This window comes from Sciurus carolinensis, chromosome 16 (assembly GCF_902686445.1).
Source record: "Sciurus carolinensis chromosome 16, mSciCar1.2, whole genome shotgun sequence".
NCBI classification, from domain to species: domain Eukaryota; kingdom Metazoa; phylum Chordata; class Mammalia; order Rodentia; family Sciuridae; genus Sciurus; species Sciurus carolinensis.
In genome coordinates, this window is record NC_062228.1 from 4,480,778 (window position 1) to 4,505,661 (window position 24,884).

The 24,884-nt window shown below is 54.0% G+C and overlaps 1 protein-coding gene across 1 annotated transcript in view; it reads right to left on the reverse strand.

Annotated features, from left to right (window-relative positions):
• Cdh13 (cadherin 13) overlaps positions 1-24,884 on the reverse strand; it is an 899,199-nt gene that overhangs the window by 296,036 nt on the left and 578,279 nt on the right. The window contains exon 6 of the mRNA XM_047528617.1: positions 20,768-20,912. Within this exon, the coding sequence (XP_047384573.1) occupies positions 20,768-20,912 (145 nt within the window). The remainder of the gene's footprint in view (positions 1-20,767; positions 20,913-24,884) is intronic.

A 24,884-nucleotide genomic window follows, 5' to 3' on the forward strand; every position in this document is an offset into this window, starting at 1 on the left:
TTGCCTGATCTCACCTCTCCATCACCTGAACTCATGAGCTTTCCCAGTCCTTTTTAGTCCCCACCACACCCTCCCTCCTGTGTTCCTGGGTCAAGTTTTAGTCTTTCAAGTCTTCATGCTATGTTCCCTCCGCTCCCTGTTGATCCAGGGGGGATCACCCCAAAGCTCAGCTCACCTACCCTTCTACCCGGGGGCTTCCAGATCTTTCCTCTGCCCCTCAGCCCCTTGCTCTGCTCTCCTTGTTTTCGTGGGTAGTTTACTCCTCTCTCTTGCTCTCAGCGCCTAGCAGACCTTGCTGAGTGCACAGAGCACAGGCCTCCCTTCTTCCATTCACCTGGTGGGGGTCCAGTCCAGATCTGCCCTGTTTGCTCATCTTCAAGGTCTCAGGGTCCCCCAACTTATTTCCTTGCACACGACAGAGACTCTGCCGGCTTCAGGGGGATGAGGACAATCTGCCATCCACACAGACTCGGTCCCACTGCAGCTGGTGGCTCTGCCGCTGCTCACTTCCAACCTCCTTGCCAAGAATTGCAGAGACAACCACAGCTGCGTGCCAGCCCCTTATGGCCTGGACCCAAGGGGGTCTCAGCTCCTCTTTAAAAATTAATTAGTTCATTAATTAAGAAGCATGCTTATTTCTAATTAACCAAACTTCTATGTAATGTAAACAGATCACAAGCAACTAAACAGCTTCGCCCGGCTCATGGTGCACCTGGGAGAAATACAGGGGAACTGAATTGAGCACGTCGGCCGGGAGGCTGGGGAGCGCGTGCAAGCTCTGGCTTGCACGCTCTGGCTTGCACGGGTGGAATTAAAGGAACTTAAAGAGGGTGTTTGTCAGCTCTTAAGCCCACCTAGCCAATTAAATCCCGCTACGCTGTATCACGACAGTGTTTTCGGAATTTCTGGAGATGCAAATCTACAGCAGTGGAGAGAGAGTTGTCGCAGGCTCTTGCACTTCAAACCCAGGCACACGTGCGTGCCTCTCTAAATACACACACACACACACACACACACACACACACACACGTGATGCTCCCGAGGCAACGCGGCTGCATGGGGATATTCTGAATGGGATCTGGCTGGTTTGCAGAGGCACCTGTGGAAGCAGCAAATCCGCACTAGGAGGTGGAGCTTGAGCATGGTGGGAGGCTAGAGAGCAGGGATTTTTTTTTTTTTTTTTTGGTACTAGGGATTGAACCCAGGGGTACTTAACCACTGAGCAACATCCCCACCAGTTTTTATATTTCATAAAAATATAAAAACAGGGTCTCATTGAGTTGCTTAGGGCCTTGCTAAGTTGCCGAGGCTGGCTTTGAACTTCTGATCCTCTTGCCTCAGCCTCCCAAGCTGCTGGGTGACAGGCATGTGTCTGATACCATGGGTCTTGGTGAGACCTGCCTGATGCATCAGATGTGTGGGAAAGCATCCAGAGGCAGAGGAGCTCACGGCCCAAGTCCCGTTGATAAGCTTCTGCCTTCAAGTGTCCCACTGGCCTCTCCCATCCTAGAGATGCCGTGAGTCCCAGATTGGATGCTCCTGATGCTTTGATAGAGCAAAATGCACAACCCAGTTCCAGGACTGCTCTGCACACAGAGCCACATCCCTGAGTCAGATATCAGCGAGCACAGCAGCACACACGCCAATGGCTGACTTCATCAGAGACGAAAATGTGGTCTCTTTAGAGACGTGAATAAAAAATAAATATACTCCTCACTTTCCCAGAAGCAAGCACCTCTTCAAGCTTAGAAACCAGTGAAATATGGCTTGGACTCTTCGTGAAGGTCACACAGTTCTTCACTTACAGTGGTTAAATGGATACAAGAATGCTTCCGCCTTGAGTAAAATAGAGGTGTATTTAAATAAGCCTTGGGTGCAGTGTTGATTTTTCCAGAATTTCAGAATTTGTAGGTCAAAGTGCTGGATTCAGTCTATTTTTCCTCCATTTGAATCACGTGGACCCCGTCTTTGCTTTAGGAAAAAGCAGCAGAGCACACAAGCAAACGTACAGGCGTGGTGTCTGTAGCTGGCCCCTCAGCACGACCTGCCGCCCTCCCCTCTGTCCCTGGAGGCTGCCTGAAGGACCAGACGGACCCCTGACTCCCTGCCGGGTTTTGGGATGAGAGGGGCGGGGCGAGGTCAGGTGCTGTACCCGCTGTACCCCGGCTGGAGACACTGTTCCGAGTGGGCCTACGGGGCCCCTCCTTCCCCAGGCCCAGCAATGGCCGCAGTTCTGTTCTGCCTGAGGAGCACCCGACCTGTGCCCCGGGCCACATGGGGGCTGTGCTGTGCAACCCCTTGGTAAGACAGGCCCTCCTACGACTGCCCGAATCCAGTCAGGCCATTGGTTCTTAGGGGGATGCTGACACACCCGGAAATGCTTTCAATATCACTTATCAAACATTTGCTCAATATCATGGAATTATCCAAATATTTCCACATTCTGGCTTTGGAAATTTTTTCGGAGCCAACGTTAAAACTGGTGATAAAGATGATCAATTCTATTGATATGAAAATGAACTATTTAGGGAAAATGATCTTCAGGCTTTATTTCTATAACTGGGTAGATTTTCATAAGGATTCCATTTGTCCCTGCAAAACGTCTATTGCTTGGCTTCCCTAGACCCAGGTTCACGGGCAGTGAGGGCTCTCTGTGTTTTGTTGACCGAGCACAGTTTAATGCCGTGACCGGTCTGTGTCTACTCGCCTGCGAGTTTGAGCGCAGAGAACAGAGTTGTCTCTCTGTGTCCCCTAATGACTGGAACACACACAGCCCTGACAGATCTGCATCACTATTTCTTACCCTGGATTTGGGGGAAGCATGGCACAGAGCACTAGTCCTGTACCCAGCTCCTGGCCACACAGAACTGGAAGCTTCTTGGTCTCAGATGACTTACAGGAGCGAGTCTCTGACCAGACTCCCGAGGTGTAAATCCCAGCTTCCCTTCCCTACTCCAGGGATCCTGGGGAGATACCTCACCTCCCTGAGCCCCGGTGCCACACCCATAATGTGGCGATGTTCCGAACTTCCCTTCCCCGCCTGTTGCAAAAGTGTAAATGAGTGAGCAGTGTGTGTGTGTGTGCGTGTGTGTGTGCAAACTGTTGTGCAGTGTGGCCCACCATGACAAAGGTGCACCCAAGCATCATGAGCAAACGTGTCCTAGACACCCACACAGGCGAGACTGAACAACCAGGGCAAGGCTCTCATGCCTTCCCGAACCCTCAGTGCACATTTGAAGCCATGACCCCAGCAGGGCTGGGAGACGCCTGCTTACGCCCATGTTTTTCTGGCCTATACATCAGCAATCTATGTGAAAGTATGCTGTCACTATTTACTTATTATCAATGTACTTTATGTTGACTTTAAAAATATAACCTAGTTCTAAGAAATGCTATCATTACAATTATGGGAAGAATATTCTAGAATATAAAAATATTCTATATTTCTTAGTTATGCATGAAAATAAATAGATCAAAATAGCAAGAGTTCATTGCCATGCTACCTTGAATGCTCTTGTCTGTCAGCAGCTGCATACGTGGCTTCCATTAGGAAACTGCATTTGCAGATGACTCTACCATGCCAAGAGAGGCGGAGAGTGTACAACAGGCCACACGTGAGGACGAGAGGGCCAGTGGGAGGCCTGGGAAAGAAGCGGTCAACGGCGAGACTCAAGAGGCAAGAAGAGAGGGTGATGGCTGGAAGAGAAGGCCATGGAGGGTCAGGAGGAACAGAGTGAAGGGTTCAGCTAACGGGCGACATGCAGAGGATGGAACTAATGGTACAGGCATTCTAAATGCAAGAGGAACGTGCTCTAAAGGTAGGTGAGAAGCAGGAGACGCACAGAACCAGTGGGGAGTGCCAGGTCTGGGGGCTCGTTTCCAATGGTCTCAGCTGTGTTCTCAAGGTGGAGGGCAAGGTTGCCTGCAGAATGGGGGTCTAGGGGAGTCAGGTGGTTGAGCTCATGTTTCACCTTGGCTTTGGTTATGCACTGGATGTTTTGTGTATGCAACACACAAAACCAGGAGTCACGGTTTGGCCATGGCTATTGTTTCTAGAGAAAGGCTGCTGGTGTGGGTCACAGGAAGCAACCTTAGAGAAGGTGTCTATGATGGACAGGAGAGGCGTCAAGATGAGCAGGGACTCTGGTGACGCTGAAAGGGGAGAGGCAGGTCTGGACCTGTGGGCATGTACACTAGCATCGAGATTGATGGCCATGCACATTCAGGCAGCCTCAGTGGCCTTTTTGCTGGGAAGATACACGGCCATTAGAAAACGAGTCAGTTTTCAAAAGTTTAAGAAAACAGACAACAACTAGAAATGTTGAGTCATTATTTGAGGTGGCTGAAATAAAAGAGGGTTGAGAAGTGAAGACACATCCTGAATTTGACCTTATAACAAGTAATCAAATTCTTTCCAGTTAGGTTCCACGTAGGAAAGGAAAACTCCAACAGAATAGGGATTTGGGACAATAATACATGAACACACAGGCGTCTGCTTCACATATGTCTCATACACCCATGTGTGTGGCATTATGAGGTACAGGAACCATGCCACTCTGCCAGGAGACTGAGTAAGTCACTGAGCTTATAAAATAATCACAGTAAGGTCCACATTAAAAGAGTGTTTTCCACATTTGCAGGGTACGAGATCAATATACAAAATCAATTGCATCTCTATTTAATAACAATGAATGATACAAAAAGAAATTCAGAATAATTCAATTAATAATAGAATCAAAAAATAATTAGGAATAAATTTAATATTGCAAGACTTGTATGTTGAGAACCATGAAGCATTTTGAAGAAAATTGACATAAGCAAATGGAAAGGCATCCTATGTTCATGGATTGGAAGTCTCAATATTGGTGGGACAGCTATCCTCTTCGAATTGATCTAGAGATTGACATGATACAATGCTAATCAAAATCCCACTTACCTTCTGTTAGTTTTCACAGAAAATGACAAGTTGATTTTACAACTCATATGGAAATAAATTGTGGTGATGACCCAATGCCCACCAATGCCCACCAGAATCGACTAAGTGATCTTGAGAAAGAAATGCAAGTGGAAGCCACACCAAGCTCTGACTTCCACACAGTGAGGCAGCTGCACTAAAGGAGGACAAGGAGTGCCCAGAGTCATGGACTGTTGGCGACCTCCTGCACCGCCAGCTGGCAGAACTGGAAACAGTGCGGCCACCGTGGATCATCGGCAGTTTCTCAAATGGTTAGCGCAGAGTTCCTTTATGACCCAGTGAGTCAATTCCCAGATAACACTCGGGAGAAATGAAAACAAGGCTGGACGATAACACACGTATGAATGTTCACAGCATCACTCACGCCAGCGGAAACACGGTAGGGCCCCAAGGCCCAGCCACGCCAATGTGTGAGTGAAACCACAACGTGAAAGCGTAAAGAGAAATCCACACCATGGACTCTGGGTGAGCTACACAAACCAAGGGTGTCCTGACAGAGGCGACAGCGTGGACGAGCCCTGCGGGCATCATCACAGGGCAGAAAGCCAGGCATGATCGGCCTGCGAGGCAGGATATCCCCAACAGGCGCCCCCACCCCTGTCGCTCAGGTGGGCTGTGGCCGGGAGGATCGTGGTCATGTGGCAGGACTTCACCAGAGGCGACTGGGTGCCCCAGCTCAGGTGGGATGCTGCAGGACTGTGACACCAAATACACGGAGTCGTCCGCTCTGAAGGATGGTGCCACGCAGTGTGGGTCGTGCTGGGGTGAAGCTGCTGCACCCCGGCAGAGGGGGGAAGGCTGCGGAGGTTAGCTTGCTTGCATGGGGATGTGCTAGACCCAGGCCATGCCCTTGCCTTTCTGAGGGTGCGGACGCGCTGAGCACCAGGCCGTGCCCTGGGTTCCACATTCCAGATGCCAGGGATCCTGGAATGGAGGTGCCAGGGGCACCAGACACACCCAGGGAGGTACTTTATGTGTCCAAGGCAGGAGGCTGTGCAGGGACACTAGGAAGGTGCACAGCTGCCACCCGCTGAGAGCTAAGCTGCCGGGTCGGAGCTTCTGCTGACCTGTGTCAATGATGGTGCTCTGTCCCTGTGAAGGGGTGGTGTTCTGCTGTCATTTTCATTTGGCACTGTCCCATCTGTGGCAAACCTCTACCCTGGAAAGCCAGGTGGACTGTGGCCGTGGCAGGAGACTTCTGGAAGCTGAACCGACCTGGGGCTGCTCACGGAGCTCTCAGTGCAGCTGGGGCACCTCCTCGGGGGGAGAGTCCATTGCAACTTTGGTGTCACTTGAAAATCTAAAGTATTTGTAGGGACAGCTTCCCGAGCCTGTGTTGACAAACGCGTCCCAAGATGGCCTCTGATCTCCTAAGGATGATGCTGGCATTCGGAATGCTTGAAAATCACAAGCCAGTAATTGATTTAAAATTGAACTTTTGCTAGTTGTTAAAGAGTTTATGCTTTTATTTATTCCTGCTTTTTGGTTGTATAAAGTAGTTTTACTCATAGCTTGTGTGTTTACGAGATAACATAAATCACAAGCTGTTGCTGTTGGAATAATTGCCACAAACTGAGTGCTTGGGACAGCAACCATGTCTGTGAGTCAGAAGCCTGGGCTCGGTGGGCTTCCTGCTTAGGAACTCAAAAGGCCCAAATCAGGGCATCGAGGAACAGTGGTCCTTACGGGAGACTCTGGGCATCCCCCCAGCCCACAGCTTATTCAGGAAGTTGGCAGAGTGATCCCTTCTCACTTTTGCCATCCAGGTGGCCCTCCTGTCTACTCTGGCAACAGGCTAAACCCTCCACAGTCCCTGGGGATGAGACCCTCTGAACCCCCTTCACCTCCTCTCTGCTCCTCTCCTGTCCCCTGCATCTCTCCCCGTTCTTGCTAATTGTTTTGTTTGTTTTCCTAGTTTGTTTGGATTGGTAAATCCTAATTGTATACATTTATGGGTACCATGTGATGCTTTGATGCCTGTATACAATGTGGCTTGATTAGATCAAGCTCATGAACACATCCATCATCTCAGGAATCCTGTCATTTGTGACAGGGTGGGTAGATTTGGAGGATGTGATGCTATGTGAAATGAACCAGGCATAGAAAACAAACATGGCACGGTGTCATTTTTATGTGCAGTCTAATCATGTCGACCTCACAGAAGCAGAGACGCTGACTCCCAAGGCCAGGGTGGTGGGGAGGGAGAGGATGGGAGCTGTCCATCAAGGGACGGTGTTGGGGCGACGTGAAGAGGAGGTTGTGGCCTGCCTGGCTGGGCGTGTGCGGTTCTGAATAGTGCACCTGTGTCCCCTCCGAGCTTCTGAGAGCCTCATGTGACTGGGTCCACGTGGGTGGTCTCCCAATTTGAGGCTGAAGAATGACCTTAATTACTTTGGAGTCTCTCCTGCCTGTGAGGTGCCCTCCACAGAGTTAACAGCAGGGAATGGAGATCCCGGGGGCCAGGATTCTATCCACCACAGTGAGATCAACTTTGCATGTGAACTTGACTGGGCGACTAGGTGCCTAGATACTCAGCAATGCTATTCTGGGTGTGTCTGTGGTGGGGGTTTCTAGATGATATTAACAATTGAAAATGTATATGGAATAAAGCAAATTTCCCTCACTAATGTGGGTGGGCCTCGTTCAATCCGTCGAAGGCCTGACTAGAGCAGAAAGGCTGAGTGGGAGGGAAAGCCCACCTACTCCCTGGAGCTGGAAGGCTGGTCTTTCTGTCCAAGGGCTAGAACCCAAACCCCGGCTCTTCCAGGGCTGGAGCCCACAGCACTAGGGTTGGAAATGATGCTGTGACCTCTCCGGTTCTTGGGCCTGGGGCGCACGGCAGCTCTCTTGGGCCTCTGGCTTGCTTCCTACAGACCTTGAACTTCTCGGTTTCCATGACGACGTGAGCCCACTCCTTTAGAAAAACCTCTCCACACACACACAGATGCACACTCATGTGTAAGTACTACTTGTCACCTGGTTTCTCTGGTAGCTGAGGGTAATCACAAGCTGCAGGTCTGTCGGGGTTGTTAATGACAGACCTGAGGATTGGGGTAAGGGCCCTGCACTGCTAAGGGGCAGCCAACACATCCCTTCCCACTTCTCCTTCCCTGAGCACAGACGCAGACTCAGCATCTAACCTGTGACTGTCTGGAAGCAACAGGGAAGATCCAAGCCTCACAGAAATGCCACCTGCTGTGTCCCCGAAGCACAAGGAGCAGCCACCTGCCTCCCAGTGCTGGAAACATGAGACCCCGGGTCACGCCAGGCTCAGGGCCACCTCCTGCCCCGCAGCAGCAGCGCTCCCGATGGGCGCGTCCCCAGGCGACCTCATCCCCAGCCCTGGCCACGGCTTCCCTAACTCTAGCATCTCCTCTGCTGGGGTCTGCCCGTCTCAACACGCAGCTTGCCTGCCCTCTGAGTTGCACTTCGGACCAGCGAGGTCGCACGTCCCGGGCCAGGAGGAGCTGCCCCCTGCACAGCATGGCTTGGCCTGCTGCTCTCCTGGTGCGCCTGCCATAGCAACGAAACCAACCTTTCCCATTTTTATGCCCAGCAGAGGCTGGGGCGCAGCGTGGGGAGCTCACATCACAGACCCCGAATAAGGACACCTGAGCCTTACCAGAGGACAGCAGGCGTGCTGAGAAGCAACTGGCCCACTCTGAGGCAGAGGGAAGGCAGTGTCCGGGCAGGACGCGGGACAGGAGGTTGGTCGGAGGGCTCCAGACTCATGGGGCGCCCCTTCCGAGTCTGCCCAACCTCTCTGCACTTCCACGTCCTCATCTGAAACAAAGCGTAGCTGGCAGGAGAGAATGGTGCCCGTCCCAGGGTCCCTCACCCCCGAGGCCAGCCTGGTGGCCTGTTGAGGGAACAGACGTCTGCGTGACGTGGCCCCTTGGTGCAAAGGCAGCTGGAGAGGGTGGGGCGGCCTCCTCCCTTCCCCTCCTCGCCTCTGGGGGAGGCAGGCGAGGGCGTGGCCCACAGGTGACCTGTCCTGAGGCCTGGGTGCTGGACTGTCACACTGCTGCAGCAGAGGTGAGCGCAGGCAGAGCCAGACGAAGGCCTCGGCACCTTATGAGAAAGCGGCCTGGGCAGGGATCGTGGATCCTTGAGCGGAAATGGGGTTTATCAAATATCACTTCAGAGACACTCGGGAGCAGATCCCATAAGACTCTGTGAGTGCGTCTTTAATCGAGTGGTGTTTTCATGGATGGGATTCCTTCAAGTGGGAGACACACACGGCGGATGAGACGGAGCTCTTAGGAAACGACAGGGCCGCTGAGACAGGAGGAAGCCCCGCTGGCTCTCCAGGAAGCAGAGGCTGGGTGCACCGAGTCTCACAGCCCCCAAAATGCAAACTGGCCCTGGTAAGGCTGCCCCTGACCACCTGGCACGTGGTCATCTCTAGGAGCAAGAGCAGCACCCCCTCTGGCGAGAGACTGATTGTAAAAATGAACCTTGTCTCTGGCAAGAGAGGATGAAGTTCAGATATGTTCCTACGACCCGGATGAACCCTGCACATTCTGCCAAGCGAAGGAAGCCTGACAGGAAAGGCCCCATCGAGTGTGATGCGTGAAACTCCCAGACGGACAAACACACAGCAACGGGAAGTGGATTTGTGGTGTCACAGGACTGGCAAGGTCGGGGGAGTGAGGACTGACTTCTGATGGCTGAAGGGTTGCTTTCTGGCACGACAGAAATATTCTAAAATCAACCAATTATTCTGATTGCACAATTCTGTGACTACACTAAAAACTATTGAAGCGGATCAACCCATGAGCTGTATAGCGTGAGAATGTCTCATTAAGCATAAATCCAGCAAGCCAGCAGCGGAGTGCACACAGGTGCGCCCTGCCCGGCCGGCCACTTTGCAATGTCCTCCTTGACAAATGCTTAAAACACGTTGTCCTTAAATTTGTGCACAAACAAGGTTTTAGTAACACTGCTATATTACGTTGTGTCACTTCTGCCTCATTGAAACCTACAAAGAATGCTCCCACGGTGGATCACCACCAACTCAATACTGAGAAATGGCTCAGACAAACACAGCTGGTAAAAGAGCCAGCCAGGACTGGAATTCAGCGCCACAGGTCCCTGCAATTTTCTGACCCCTGCAAGCTGCTAGGAGAGAGCCTGGAGACCCACCAGAGTCTATTCCCATGGAAAACAGTCAGTGGCTGCATTAGCGGCTGGGAGCTGCCACTATCTGTGGCTTGGGTGGAATTTGTCAGGCTTAGTGTTCAGACACCATGGCTGTCTTTTGGGGGCATTACCATTATCCTGACTTTACAGAGGACTTATCCAAAGCTCAGAGGGGCAGGACACCATGTTCAAAGTCTCATAACTGGTGATGGGGACACAACTAAAAGACAGGTGTTCTGGAGATAGGCGTGGGGCCTCTACCTGCCCTACCTCTGTGGGGGCATGCAGTCTCCCTGATGAACCGACAAGCACATCTTTTGTAGCTCAAGTGCTGTTAAGAAAGCAATAATGCTCCTGAAAGCCTTCTGCTGCCCTCTTAGCAGCCATAGGACCCTTCTACAACCTCTCCAGCCTCTGCACTGGGACCTAAGGCCAGCTGACATAATGGCAGGCACAGTGGCAGGCACTACGGGCGCATCTCCGGTGGTCAGTGGTGGAGGGAATCAAAGCAGCTGGGCTGAGATGGTTCCCACGGGGCTCCCAGTATGCTTCTAACCAACGACGAAGAGACGGCAGCATATTTTCTGGAAAGAACTCTAAGGAGACTGGGATGTGTTCCACTGAAGACCTGACTTTCTGATCATCATCCTAGGGCGGGTGGCAGGAGGGAGAGTGGGCCGACGTTTGCCAGCACAGTGGTTAAAAGGTCGGGCTCAGAGTCAGGTGGCCTGGGTGGTAATTCTTACGGGTTGAGTTAGAATTACGTCAGGAGTTACTAGTTTGGCTACAAAGACAGAGTCGTCCATAAGAGCGAGTTAAACAAGATGTCAGTGTCTCATTATCTTGTGTAAAGTAACTCTGGAGGCAGGCAATTGAGGGCTGGCACAGCCGACCATGGGCACCTGAACCCAGTCTCTCTCCATCTTTCATCCTACCCACCATGGTTTCCACCACTGAGGCTACCTCCCACAGCAAGGTGGCTGCTTGAGTTCTAGCCATCATATCCTCATTCCAGGCAGCACCAGGCCACTCCTCCCAGCTGAGTCGGCTCCCTCCAGAACCCATCCCAGAAGTCTAACACACAGCCCTGCTGACAGCTCATTGGCTGGTAACTCCATCACACAGCAACCCTGAGCCGTAAGGGAGGCTGAGCACCATGACTTTGATGCGGACACTCCTAAAGGAGAGGACGGAGCCTGCCCTGGGCAAGTGGCCCGCTCCTGTCTTCTGCTTCCTCATCGGGGGCAGGGGCACAACCTTGGCATTGTCCTGTTGTCCTGGGACTGCCGTGGTGCCGGCACGAGCACAGGGAGCCTTAGCAAAGCCTGGTCACGGCTCCAGCTTGACACGAGCCACGTGTAGCTGCCTGCGCCCGAGCAGAGGGGACGGGGCTCACCCCAAGCGCGCCCTCCCGTGGGCTTCATAACTCGGATCCTCGTTCCCTCCACCTAGGACAGGCCTCCCCCCCCACAGCCCTGCCGACACCTTGATGCCTCCAAGGAATTCTCCCTGTGGGGACCCGTGCATCCTGGATGTCGCAGCCTGGCCTCTACCCACTAGATGCCAGTGGCAGCCTCCCTGTCCCCATGGTAGTGGCAGAAAGTGTCTCCTGGAGTTAAACCACCTGAAGGAGGACCCTGGATCCGCCTCTGCCAGCAGCCTCTTGGCCAGCATTTCCAGCGAGACCACGCCAAGCACACTTCCCCACCAGCGGAGATCCACGCAGACGTTTCTGAACGACGCGTCTCACGCGCACAGTTTGGGTAACTTAACTGCATATATGTAAACGCATGTCACTATTCAAGCCAGCACCGCTGGCCCTGGCCTGTGACATCAGTGTGAGTCGAGGAGCACAGGTCAGAGCTCCAGAGAGGTGAAGCTGCAGGGGAGAGAAAGGAGACAGAGGGACAGCCAAGCAGCCCATGTGGCCTGCTGCCGGGGAGGCCGCCACCATCTGGAAGGAGAGACCTTTCCTGGGACACAGGGCCCGCCTGCAGAACGTGACCCTGCCGCCTCCCAGAGGAAGGCCCTGCGTGAGCAGCCCGTCACCACCAGGGACACGGCAGACTCGAAGGCAAAGTGGAAAACTGAACGAGGAAGAAAACAGGAAAATTCCCAAACCCAACTTTTGACAAATCTTCGACTATCCTCCTGAATAATAAAATAGCTTTGGGTTCTGTGTTTGATTTTAAAAAACTGCAGGCATAATTAGAGCAAGGACGCTGCACGTCTATTAAAATTTTTCTTTGATACAGGGAAGCTGGATTCATGACCTATATTTTATAAAGCACACACTTGAAAGGGATTTCATGTGCCCTCTTCCCACAGAACTCTGCGTTCGGAACCTCTGCCGCTTGCTCGAGAGGGAGGGTTTCTGTACATGTCACTCAGGGCCTTTCAGAGAAACACTGCACTGAGGTAAGGAGCTGGCGTCCTGGGCGGGCGTGTGGCGGCTCTGGAATGTTCCAGCAGGGCGGAGTCCGAGCTGCACCTGCGCTCGGAAGAGCCCCTCCCAGCTCTCTGGAACATCTGTCTTTTCTACCCCACATCCGCAGACCTTCCTGGCTAAAGGCTCCGCGGCCTCAGGAATCTCCAGGTTCTCCTGAGCACCTCCAAGGAACCTCTAGGGGAGAGTCAGTCACCATCACCAAGGGGCGGCTCCCAGGGACCTAGCATGCCTGGCCCTTAAAAAACGACTCCAGGAGGTGGGTGCTGCTGTGTCTCCTTCCCTCCTCCCCGCTCTCCCCCTACACGCACGCACGCACAAACACGTACACACCCACGCGCGCGCGACACACACACACATGGAAGATAAGCAAATGCCATCTAGGCTTTGGGGCGGCATTGGCATGATCCTAACATCACTGTGGCGGGTGGGGGAAGGGCAGTGGAGGCTGCAGATGGGGAGGAAATGAAAATGCATGGAAGATGGAGTCGCCGGGTCCGAGTTAGACTCGGAGCTTCGCCCACCAGCTGTGCCACCTTGGGGAAGTAACCTAACCTCCCTGAGCCTCTGCGTGCTGCAGGATCTCCTGGAGACCATCAGTTCTACTCCCTGGCAGGCCCCCCATGGCTCCTAGCGGGGCTCTCGAGAGCTTGCGGACTTCCTCCTGGGTGGGCACCAGTGACCACCGAGTGCAGGACACTTATCGGCTGGCCTCCTGCTGCGTGCGCAGGGCCCAGGAGGGTCGCGTGGCCTGCCGCTCCCTACAGCGGCGCATCTGGCGCAGAGCAGGCACTCTGGAGATATTTGCTGAAGAAATGAATGAACTGCCAACAAAGACAAACATTTATTTTAAAAAATGAATAAAAAGGGGAGTTTATAGATATTCAGAATTTCTGACACCTGGGGCTATTTGTTCCTGGAATGGAATTGATCAGGCGGCCACCACGTGCCTGGGACTCTGCTGAACACTGGAATCCAGGGTGACAGCGCACCGCCCGGTCCCTGCCCTGGAGCTGATGGCCGAGGACACTGCTTCCCCCTTCCCTCAGCTCACAGCTGGGGAGTCAGAAGGCTCCTGAGCCCTACTGCATGGGCTTCCGCGGGGAAGGCTTCCGGTAGAGGGAGCGGCGTCGCAAGCCGTCCACACGCTGCAGGCCCACTCGGGTGGGCTGACCGCAGAAACCGCACGTGACCGCTTCCTCCACTCCCTTGTCACCAGCCTGGTCCAGGTCAGAGTCATCTCCTTCTCAAAGGCTGAAACACCCTTGTATCCCTCCTTCCTTCTCCATGGAGTGGCACACGTTTTCTTGTGACAGTAAAATCAGATTCGACCCCTGTCCTGCCTAAAGTCTCCGGGGCCTCCTGCTCGGTGTGCAACGTAACCAAACCCTACGGGCCTCTAACCCAGGTTGTGAACAGGCCAAGGATCAGACAGTACATGCTTTTGGCTCCATGGGAGGTACATCTCTGTCCCAGCTACCTGGTCCCAGCCGCACCGCACAGAGCAGACAGGGCCAGCGCGTAAGAATGCAGGGCGGACTTCTGACACAACTTTTTTTAAAAAAACAGGCGGGAGACAGATCTGGCCCAGGGCCTGCGCTTACTGACGCTTGCTCAAAGAGCTCTCGCCCTGGCCCACCTCTGGGACCTCTCTGGGCTTGCTCCTGCCTCTCCCTGCCCCTCCCTCCGTCACTCCTGCCCCCGGTCCTTCTGCCTGCACCACCCTCCCTCTGCTCCCTGCCTCCTGGGCTCCTTCGCTCACTGGGTTCAGCCGCAGGGCCCCTGCTTGGAGAGGCCTTCCTTGACCTCGCCTTCATTCCGTCACCTCACCTTGTTCTATGTTATCCGAAGGATCCAAATGGCCTTTGTGAGCTTTGTGAACTACCCTTCTCCTGGCCATGCACCATGGCTGCCTTAGGAACAGAGTCCCCGAGGGCCTTGCTCACGGCTCTATCCCAGCACCTGGAAGGTGACCTGGCCCAGAGCAGTCACCCAGTGAACTGTGAATGAATTCCTTCATGAAATGGGGACATGCAACTGGCTGGAATAAAGCCTTCCCTGATCCTGAGCGCTCGATGCCCCCGGGCTGCTGTTCCGCCCTTCTCAGCTGCAGCCTGGGCTCCCTGAGCTGCAGGGAGGGGACACTCCGGCATGGGGCCAATTCCGGTGACAGCATGGGTCTCCCTCGCCACAGAGCAGGGCGCCGCTGTGTGCTCACTCTCGCCCGATTTCCATCTGGGCTAGACACTGCCGTCAGATTTGGTCTTTGAAAAGGTCGTGGGAAGATCAGTCACTTTCTGAAGCCGCCGAAGCTGCTTCCCCATCTCCACTTTGAACCGTTGTTTTAATGGAGTTAATTAAATCTACGTTTTATTTTCAATGTTTGATGCCACAAATCCTCCTCTCCCAAATGAAGAGCGGAGGAAGAAGGGCTTCCAGCCTGCATCTGAGCATCCCCGAAGACTGACGCACGGGGCTGCCCAATGTCTTCTTTGACAGGGGAGCAACTGAGGTGAGCCCACGGATCGTGTCTCCCCAGTGTCCCTGGAATGCAAAGGTCTACCCAAGTCACACTGCAGCGGGGAGACAGGCACATGGGCTGGCCTGGGAACAGAACTTCATGGTGGAGAGGGACCATTCGGGAAGCAAAGTGTGTCCCCAACCCACCTCCAGCCCCAGGGATGTGCAGTCAACTTAGAGCCAAAGGGGACCATGAGAACGGAGCATAGCCGGCCTGACCCAGATCCAAGTCCGACTGCCAAGGCACAGCCCGTCTCCCCAGTCTCACTCAAGTGAATTCACACCAAACAAATTGTCACCAGACGGGGAAGGGATTCTGCTCCCCTGCAGAACTGATTGAAAGCAATAGCAAGGGACCGGCTGACTGGCAGAGGGCGGAGCTGGACCCTGGCTGCTGGTAATGGGGATGCAGCTTGATGTTCGTTGATGAACAAAAGTGTCCCTGGGACCCCGTGGCAGAAGAGTGGCTTGTAGAAAGGCAGGAGCAGTCCCCTTCTGTGGAGCTGCATACCGCCCGCCCTGTGCGGAGGAGCCTGGGCCCGGCAGGTCCCCCGAGGGCACCGTCTCTGGACGGGCAGGTTTGGCATGATTGCATTTTTTTTCCCCTATGAAAAGCTGAAAAAAAAGTTGAATCCTTTTAAAAAATTTTTGACTTCTTACTTAGAAATGGCTTATGTTCCAGAAGCTCATGGTGTCTGCTGGCACAGCCGAGAACGGAAGAAACTTCAGTCTAAGCGTCTGAAAACTCCAGCCAGGGAAAGCTTAACTGTAGGTGGACTCAAGGGCCACGTCACACTTCACTGGCACAGGAAAAGAGGCCACCGTGGAAGGGGCTTTACTTCCAGGCAGTTCCAGCAAACTAAGGACGCTGTCCTGAGCCAGGTGCCAAATGTCATCAAGTATCACAGGCTCTTTCCTTCGGGAGGTAGCGGCTCCAAGTAAGGCCGCCCTCTAGGCAGCTGCTTCTGCCAGACCTCCGGCGGGTTACTCCCTCCTGCCTGCCTGGTAGGACTTGTTTAAGGATTAAGGTGATTCGTGTCCTGAAGAGAGACCCAGGAAACCTGGGGACAATAAATGGCAAGTGCCCTTCCTGCCCTCTCAGCACCTCCCAGAGAAGGCCACTCCCCGCAAGGCCAGGCTCCGTTCCTCCTGAGATGGGCAGCCTGGGAGGAGGCGAGGAAGGCCAGGGCTGCTGACCTCCCAGGGCCAAGAGTACAAAGAGGCAACTGCCCATCTCTGCTGGACCCCACAGCCTGGAGCAGGCGGGCACAAGGCCTGGGCTGCACGTCCACCTAGTGACTCAGGTGCCCCTCTGGTCCTGTCCCTCTCTGAAGGGCTGGCAGTGTTAATACCGCAGTGGACTTTCTCCGTCATGGGTCGGGGACCAAGATATTCCTCACGTTGCCCGTCTCCCCTGACAGCTTCAAAGCTGCTCCCCCTGCCTGGGGTGGGGATATAATCTCCCTTCCAAGGTGGCCGAGGCAGGTGGAGGCCGAGCCTGGGCTGAGACCGGGCTGAGACTGGGCCGAGCTGGGCCAAGCCCACAGCCAGAGGCAGGATCTTGCTGCAAGGCTGCCTGAGAGCTCTGGATCCCAGTTTGCCCTGTGCACAACTGAAGTTAAAGAACCCCTGGGGACAGCTCCTGCCCAGTGTCTCCTGCCCAGGCTTGGGGGATGGGCATCTTGGCTGGGACAATCCTCAGTAGGTGCTTGATGTCACATCCCCAGAGCTCCCCAAAAGCTCAAGCTGAAAATGTCCACTCTGGTCGCCGCCTTAATGCTGCACCTTCAATGGGCTGACCTTTGCTCTTGTCCCCTGCTATCCCTGCACCTCTCTGGTGGGCCAGGCGCCCCCACAGGGACTCTTCTGGAGGAAGTCCTACCTGTTGTTCATTCCTCACGGCTAGCCCTCCTCACAGGTGCCCAGGCGACCACCAGAGGCAGGATCACCTGTAAGGCGGTGGCGGTAGGCTCTGTGGGCCTTGGCATGTGCCCTCCAGGAGTTCCGAGGGCTCTGGTCCTCCTCCCACTGCTCCTGATGTCCCGAAATGCCTTGGACATTCAGAAAACACCAGACTCCCACAGAGATCTGGCTGGGCTGTGGAGCCTCAGAGCCTGGCTCGGCCCATACATCAATGCCTTGTGACGCTATGAAAGGAGCAGCTCCTGATCCGCTAAGTTCAAAGACCATTATTTTCTGTTGATCTGCCTTCATGCAGGAGTGATTCCCAAAATAACACCCCAGAGTTTAGCAGTGAGCTGCTGGGAATGGCCTCCTGTCTGCGCGCACAGATAAATATGGGTGACCTTCCTCCGTGATGGATTGGTGCTGATGGCGTTCGGGTACATGGGGACATGGAAATGATGCCTGGTTTGTTGGAGATGAATTCGCCTTCTCACTAACTGTGTGTCCCTTAGCTTTACCTGTGCTGAAGGGTACACTGTCAGAATAAAAGAATAATCGCAGGATTGGCAATACACCAGTGTTTCCTGAACATTTATTATGCTCTAAGGACTGGGCGAAGCACCGGTCTTGCTTGGTCTTCACTCACAGTCCCCACAGTGGGCACTCTTGCACCCGACCCTCATGCAGACAGGGCAGCTGGGGCTCCAGAGGTCTAGCAACTTGCCCAGGTCCTGCCTTGCTAAGCAGCTGAGTCGAGGCGCAGACCCCAGGGTGGGCCCAGTGCAAAACAAAGACCTGGAGCCCCATGTGCCACAGGCATTAAAGGTTTCAAGGAGTGACCACAGGGCATTAGGAAAGCAGGTCCCAAGCACGAGGTTTTGTGAGGCTGTGCGGCCCACACCCCGTGCAGCTCAGACTTAAGTGCCGCAAGGCAGGACGAGGGCCTCCAGCTCTCCCCTATTTGCCCTGGAGATGGGGCGACAGCTGGCCTTCTATTACAGGGATTTGGCCAGCCTGGCGACTGGGCAGGAGCGCAGGTCCTTTTCTGTCAGGAGGTGGACCAGCTGATCCGGTAGAGCTGCATGATCACCCCTCCCGCACGCCAGCTAGGCCTGTGAAGGGTCCGAGACATGAGTGTGGGAGCTGGAGAGGGACCCACAAGCCGGGCGGCACTTGGGTGTGTCAGGCACCGACATGGCCTGTCATGCTCAGGCCTGGAGCAGCCCCTGAGCAGGACACCAGCATAGATGTAGCCAGATTTGCTCACAGAATTGAGGCAGATGGGCAGCCGCCTGTCAGCAAAATGAGCACCATCCACCCCATTCTCCCTCGCTCACCCCGACCTCTGGAAAGGAGGAGGCCAACTCCAGTGTGGAGCGTGGTCTGAAAGAGCCTGTGTCCCCAGTCCGAGACACGGACGCGGATCCCGTCCCCTCCCTCAGCTGTCTAGCTTGGGCAAGTTTCCAAACCTCTCTGAGGTTCAGTTTTCTTATCTGTAAGATGGAGACAGTGGTGTCCATCTCTTAGGTGAGACCCAGCTACTGGGGGCCGTGGTGCAATGGATCAAAAGCCCCAGCACCCAGCAAGGGTTTAATTCAATCCAATGAAGCCTGTGGGACAGACGGAAGCGCACAGCACCAGAGAAGACCAGACGGAATACCAGAGCCCTCCCCAGCTCTTCCTTGTGATGGGGCTCTCCACGCCCAGCATCCCTTTCTGTGAAGCGGGTATCACACAACACCTCCAAAGGGCGGAATCACAAGAGCCACCAGCACGCAGGGTGCTGTGGAGCTGGGGGAGGCGGCCATTCTGAGGGCCTGCCAGCGTTGGCATAGCTTGACACCGTCTGGGCTGGGGAGGGTGGGAGAGGCCCTGATACCTGCTTTCCCAGATGGAGTTCCATCGCTGTCTTTCCTGAGCTCTCTTACAGGGTGCTAAACAAACTAAGTGGTTTTCTGCAAAAGTTTTTTGTATCATTTCCACATTCATGACCCAGATCTGACCAATTCCATTCCAATGCCTGCTCTAGAGATAAACCCAGGGGGACTGAAAAAGAGAAAATCAGGCCAAGCTATGCATCGTCAGTGGCAGCTACTTTACACAGATGCCCAAGTCTGGCGCGTGGCTTTATGGGATAATACCAATCACAAATCAGAGCTGCAGGGTTCCCGTGTTCCTGAAGATGTCTCTACCCATAATGAATAGCTCTGTGCTTTAAGAAATCCAGTGTGCTTTAAAGATTCTACTTTTCTTCAAAACTATGACATGTATATAAAATAATCCGATACTCTTTCCTAAACCTTCAGAAGGACCAGGTAGGAAGCAGTTGGCGGCCATCTACTCACACACACACAGTGCACGAAGCCGTGCAAGCTAACACCACTCAGGATGTCGTCTCTGCCACTGCAGAGAGGACCCCTTTCCCGCACATGCGCATCCCAGAGCCTCACCTACGAGGCCCAGGGGACCACAGATGGAAACCAGGAATCCTTCTGCTCCGCTTCAACCCTGGCCTCTTTATCAGGTTTCCCCATCGCTTCTCCTAGCTTGTTCTGCACATCAGCTTGTTAAGTAGATTTCTGTAAACATCAAACCCGAATTCCAGGGGCTTTGTCACTGAAGCCCTCTCTCCATCAGGAGCAGCACGCAGCCTGTCTGCCCTGACGGGATCTGATCCACCCTCACTTGCAGCTTCACCTCTCCCCGCAGACTCCCTCTGGCACACAAAGCAAATTCACCCTTATTCACTCAGAACACACTGGGAAGGGAGAGGGTCGCTCCTGCCCTTGGGGGTTCTGATGAAATGCACAGAGACCAGCTTCAAAAGCTGAAGGGAGGTTTCAGGCATCTTGCATACAATTATTCACCTGGCAGTCTGGGAAGGTTGCCATGACAACGCTTCCTGAGCCGCCCGTATCTACATGTCATTGATATATCCCGTCAGTTCAGCAAAGAGGGAAGAACCGGGCACAGCAGTGCTGGGCCCCTGCCGGCCGTCTGGCCTGTGGAACGGCTCCTTCTCTATTGTGTGGGCACAATCTTCGACCCAGAGACAGTGACCCTCTTCACCGGCACCTTTTCACTCCCGCATATCTTAAAGCTTAAAATCAAAGTCCAGTCTAACTGGGTTTCCTCCTTTGCTCTTACTTTCTCCAGCACTGTACTGGGGGGTGACTTGAGCTGCTGGCCAGACAAGGCTTTAATTAGTATGTTCTGGGCCAAGAAAGGGAGCTGTCCATCCTAAAGCTTCCCGGCAGGTTGGCCGTGGGGACGTGATAGCAGGGAGCTCTCTGGTACCCCTGAGTGACTCGTAACACTGGTACGTGCATGTCCAGAGAGATAAAATGGCTTGCCTTTGGCGGACTGCAGACAAGAGGTTCCTGCACGCATCTCTAAGGAGAGGGAAAGAAGTCCTACCCGTTTCACTAAGACCTTCTCATTACAAGGCAATAACGAAAAGAATCAGTTTTCCTCCAAGCCCCAGTGTCACTCCGAGCTCAGCCCTACCCGGGCCCTGGCAAAGTGGGCCAGGTGTCACATGGCGCCCCACATCAGCTCAGCACCAGAGACTTGGAGGGGGTCACCCAGAGGACCCCTCGGGGATGAGGGAGGGCATTTGTAGCTCCTGGCACCACGGTGGCGCTCAGAGCCTCATCTTTCCGGCCCCGAAGGCTACGTCGATGCTGGTGCCCACCCATGAGTCAGAACACATGCGTCAGACACAGCGTCTGCAGTGTCACGTCCAAGCCATCACGCTGACGAGAGGCAGCTTGGCCTACCTGTGGGCGACCCCTCCATGACGTGGCCCACGTAGGGGCCTTCCCGGAAGGTCGGCCTGTTGTCATTCTGATCGATCACGATGATTTCCAGCGGCACGGGCCCTTCCAGGGTTTTCCCATTGACATCCGTGGTCTCCACGAACAGCTGTTTGGCAAAGAGATTGGGGGAGAAATAAGGCGTTAACCTGTTATGAAAACTGAAATTGGGTTCCTCGGAGAAAGGAAGTTACGTCAGCAGGTTTATGAGCCCAGGGCCGTATTCAAACACTTCAGCGGACAGTCACCGGGACCAGAATAGAAAGGAACCATTTCAGAATAGAAGGCAGAGATCAGTTCATGTGAGATCCCCCTTGGGAAATTTACAATTAATTCATCAAACATGTGAAGAGAGTTTAAAAAAAAGAAAAAACAACTTGCAATCAGCCCTAGCTGAGCAAATGTGCTTACATTGTTTCTGTTTTTCCAACATCATTATTTTTAAAAGGAATGTTATGCTAATAAAAGTATTTGACAAAGCAGTTATGACTAAGTACATTAGGAGACTCGTGCCAGTGTTCACGCTGATGTTCAGGGGAAATTCACGCCAGTCGGTCTTTCAGACGACCTTGCTCGGCAGGAAACCCGGCGTCTGCGGCCCCGATGGACCTCGAGATTCCTCCCACCAGGCTTTGACAAAGCCGTGGGGTTCCCCAGGTCCATGAGGCCCTCCTGCAGGGAGCCGCCTTCACGGCTCACGGGAGGCAGCACACACTCACCTGCCGCACTGTTCTAGAAGCAGGGAACTAAGCCGTGGCACTCCCAGAGAGCCACAGGGCCTCCCGGCCTCATCTTCTGTGCTTAGTCCTGCCTCGACTTCATCGGCAAGGGCTTCCCTTCTTGGAAGAATGCTGTTCCCACCAATGCTGTGCCCGGGCAGCAGTGTTTCAGTGACAAAAACCACTTACAGTTGGAACTCTGGGGAAAGGGGGTCTGCATTTGGGATCCCAGCACAAGAGGGCGCTCTCTGTGACCTCCAGCAAGACAGCTGTCAGTTTCCTCACCCATCACACGAGGCCAATAAAAACACCATTAGTGTGTTAACAACCAGCTGTGAGCCAGGTGACACTAGTGACTCACTCGGTCCGCATGATAACCTCACGGCCACTTTCAGGTAGACCATAGATGCTAATAGAGGTTAACCGGGGAGCCCAGTTCGGCCTTGGAAGGCTACCTCCAGGTCCAGGGTCAGCCACCGCGGGCGGTGTGTCTGAAGAGCTCGATGTACGCGCGTTACGGGAAACTCCCAGGGACGTCAGCTACCACTGTCATGGTCAGTGCTGCGGTCAAAATCAGCCCCGGCGAGGAAACCAAAGAGCAGAACCACGGACACAAATCAGTACAGTCGTCCCCGCCTGGAGGCATTGCAGCCCTTCGGAAAGTAGCCCGTCAAAGTCCAACAAAACCATGGAAGACTCGGGCACCTCGATCCACATCGCTGTCACTCCTGGTCCTATCTGAGATCCCCTGCTTGGAAGGAAACGTATGCTGAGGTGTTATTTCTAATACAATCACACTGGTCACCATGTAAACGTCCAGCGGAAGAGGATAGCTGCATTCACGTCTGTGTGACAACACGTTAGACGGTGGCCGTCAGGAAGGGTCATTGTTAAGCTGTGCGGATCCACTCAGTGCACCAGAGCAGCGTGGGCCTCGTGTGAACGTGACGTGGAGCGGGCAGGCTGGCGGGGTGCCGTCGCTGTGGCGAGGGACACCAGGTGGTGGGAGAGGGACTGGTTCCTCAACGTGACCCCATCCTCGCCCTCATCAGCAAACTCACACACACACAAGCACACCTTGCACGGGCAGAGTCTTGATTTCTGGGGCAGATAAAATGATATAAAGGCACCTTATTTAAAAAAATCAACAGAACTTTGAACCCAAAGGAGATCTGACCGAGAAGGAATTTTACATTTCTATGTTTTTTGAGAGCTATTATGAGAATAATAAAAACAAAAAAATCAATCACCACGAAGCTTTGGGGGTAATTTTGTGCTATAACAAAGGCACGGCTTTTGTTCTCTCAAAAGAGCCAAGGATTTGACTTTAATTGACCAAAAATCCTTTGTCTAAAGATAAACATCTCAGATCTGAATGCTGAACTTCCACATTCTTCAAGATTTGGCCAGTATCATAGACCAGGGGAAGGACGGAGAATCAGAATTCACCTTGCCATGAACAGAGGTAGTGAACTTGGGAGCGGCAGATCCCAGATGTGTCCCAACAGGACGGTAAGACAAACTGACAGTAAGGAGCCAGGGCCCAGCTGGGAGAGCGCAAATTGTCAGGCCGAGTTTCAGAAAACCGATTATGTACGTAGACAGCGCGACGGCATGTCACGTCACAAAACTAGCCAGAGCTTGACTGCGGGGTTGGGTCTTCTTTTTTCGTATGATAACAATAAACAGAAACCAAGTATTTGGGATCATCTCAAAGAACAGCCAGGTACGGCTCGGAGGCATTTCCTCTTTTAAAAAACGATTTAATGAGACTTCTTTGAGGACTCTGAGGTGCTGTGCTGAACTCTGGGCATCGGACGGAGAGCAAGAACAACCACCCCGCGAGGACAGACGGATGGACACACAACACACGAGCGGGGTGCCCTGTCAGCAAGAAGGGCGACAAGGCAGGTTGGTCTCCTCAAGCTCCTCCGCCCACTACTCCAGTCACTGGCCACCTGTGGCTATTTAAATTTAAACCCATGAACACTTTTAAAAACTCAGTTCTCCAAAACAGGCATGCCTCAAGGGCTCAATAACTGCATGCAAGGATACGACCCCGAGGGAGCACATCTGTGCGCTTGAGCAAGTGTGCGTCAGGCATGTGTGTGAGATAAGACAGCTGAGGAAAGCTTATGACTGAGGAACAGCTCAGACTCAAGGATCAAGAACATGGAATGAGACAGCCATGCAAAAGTGAATGGAAAAGAGGCCCACGTGGCATGAGTAGCAAGTGCAAAGGTCCAGGGGCACAAACAAACCTGGTGTTACGAGGACAGGGAGTGATATGAAATTAAGTCCAAAAATGAGGGCTGCCCTCAGTTCCAAATGGAAGAATATGCCTTGATAAAGGCATCGTGGCAATGTGACAGACCCTGAGCCCCTGGGTAGGCAGGAAGGCGTCTTGGTGAACCCAGTTGTACCCGCCCAGCCCCTCCTGTCAGGAGCTCTTGGCATCCCGTGAGTTCTTGTGACTCCCACTGAAGGCCACAGGCTCTGCAGGGCGAGCCCCCCGAGCCCTCCTGTTATCAGGGAGCCTTCCCAGCAGCCTCAGGGGTCTGGGGCTATGCAAGGGATCAACGCAGGGAGGCGTCTGAAGCCCGTGGGTGCCAGGTGTCTGCCTGGTTCCTGCTCCAATTCTCAAGGGGCCAGCTTCGCTCCAGCAGGCAGCAGTCTCTTCCTTGCACGATAATTTAGTCAACATGTTCTTCAAAGTCATTACTGGTGGCCAGGAGTTCTGAGCGACTAGAGAGGAAGACGAGGCAGCTGTGCGCTTACCGTTTGGCTCTGTGTGGCCCAGGGTGGCCTTCCCCAGGGACGGAGGCGGACACGCAGAACTCATCCCTCCCTCAGCCAGCCCGCGCTCCGCCTGGCCCCGCTGTCAGCCTGCCAGGCCCCTCAGGCCCGGCCACGGGGCAGATGGAAGGACCCCCGCGCTGCTCCCGTCACCCGCCCAGCGCGCCTCCCCCTGAGGTGGGCCCTGCCCTTCTCACCAGGGCCAGCACAGGAGGCGCCCAGTAGGTCTTCTTGCCGCCCACTTTGGCCGGGCACTCTGTTCTTCACAGGGCGTCCACGCGTCTTTTAAAAGATTTCACTTGTCAGCGTGACCCCTGACGCGCACCCTGCAGAGGCTTCTCGTCCCTCTTGGGATAAACGGCAGACGCCTTTCATTGGTAAGTCCTCCAGTCTGGTTCCGGCCGCGTGCCCAAGCATTCCACATCACAGCGAGTCCCCCCTGCCGTGCGTGATCTTCCCGCCGGAGCCCTGCTCCCCCTCCAGGCCCAGCCCAGCCCGACAGAGCTCCTGCCTCCGCTCGGGAGCCTGGCGTGGGCTCCCGCAGCACCGGCACCCTCGCCACCCTT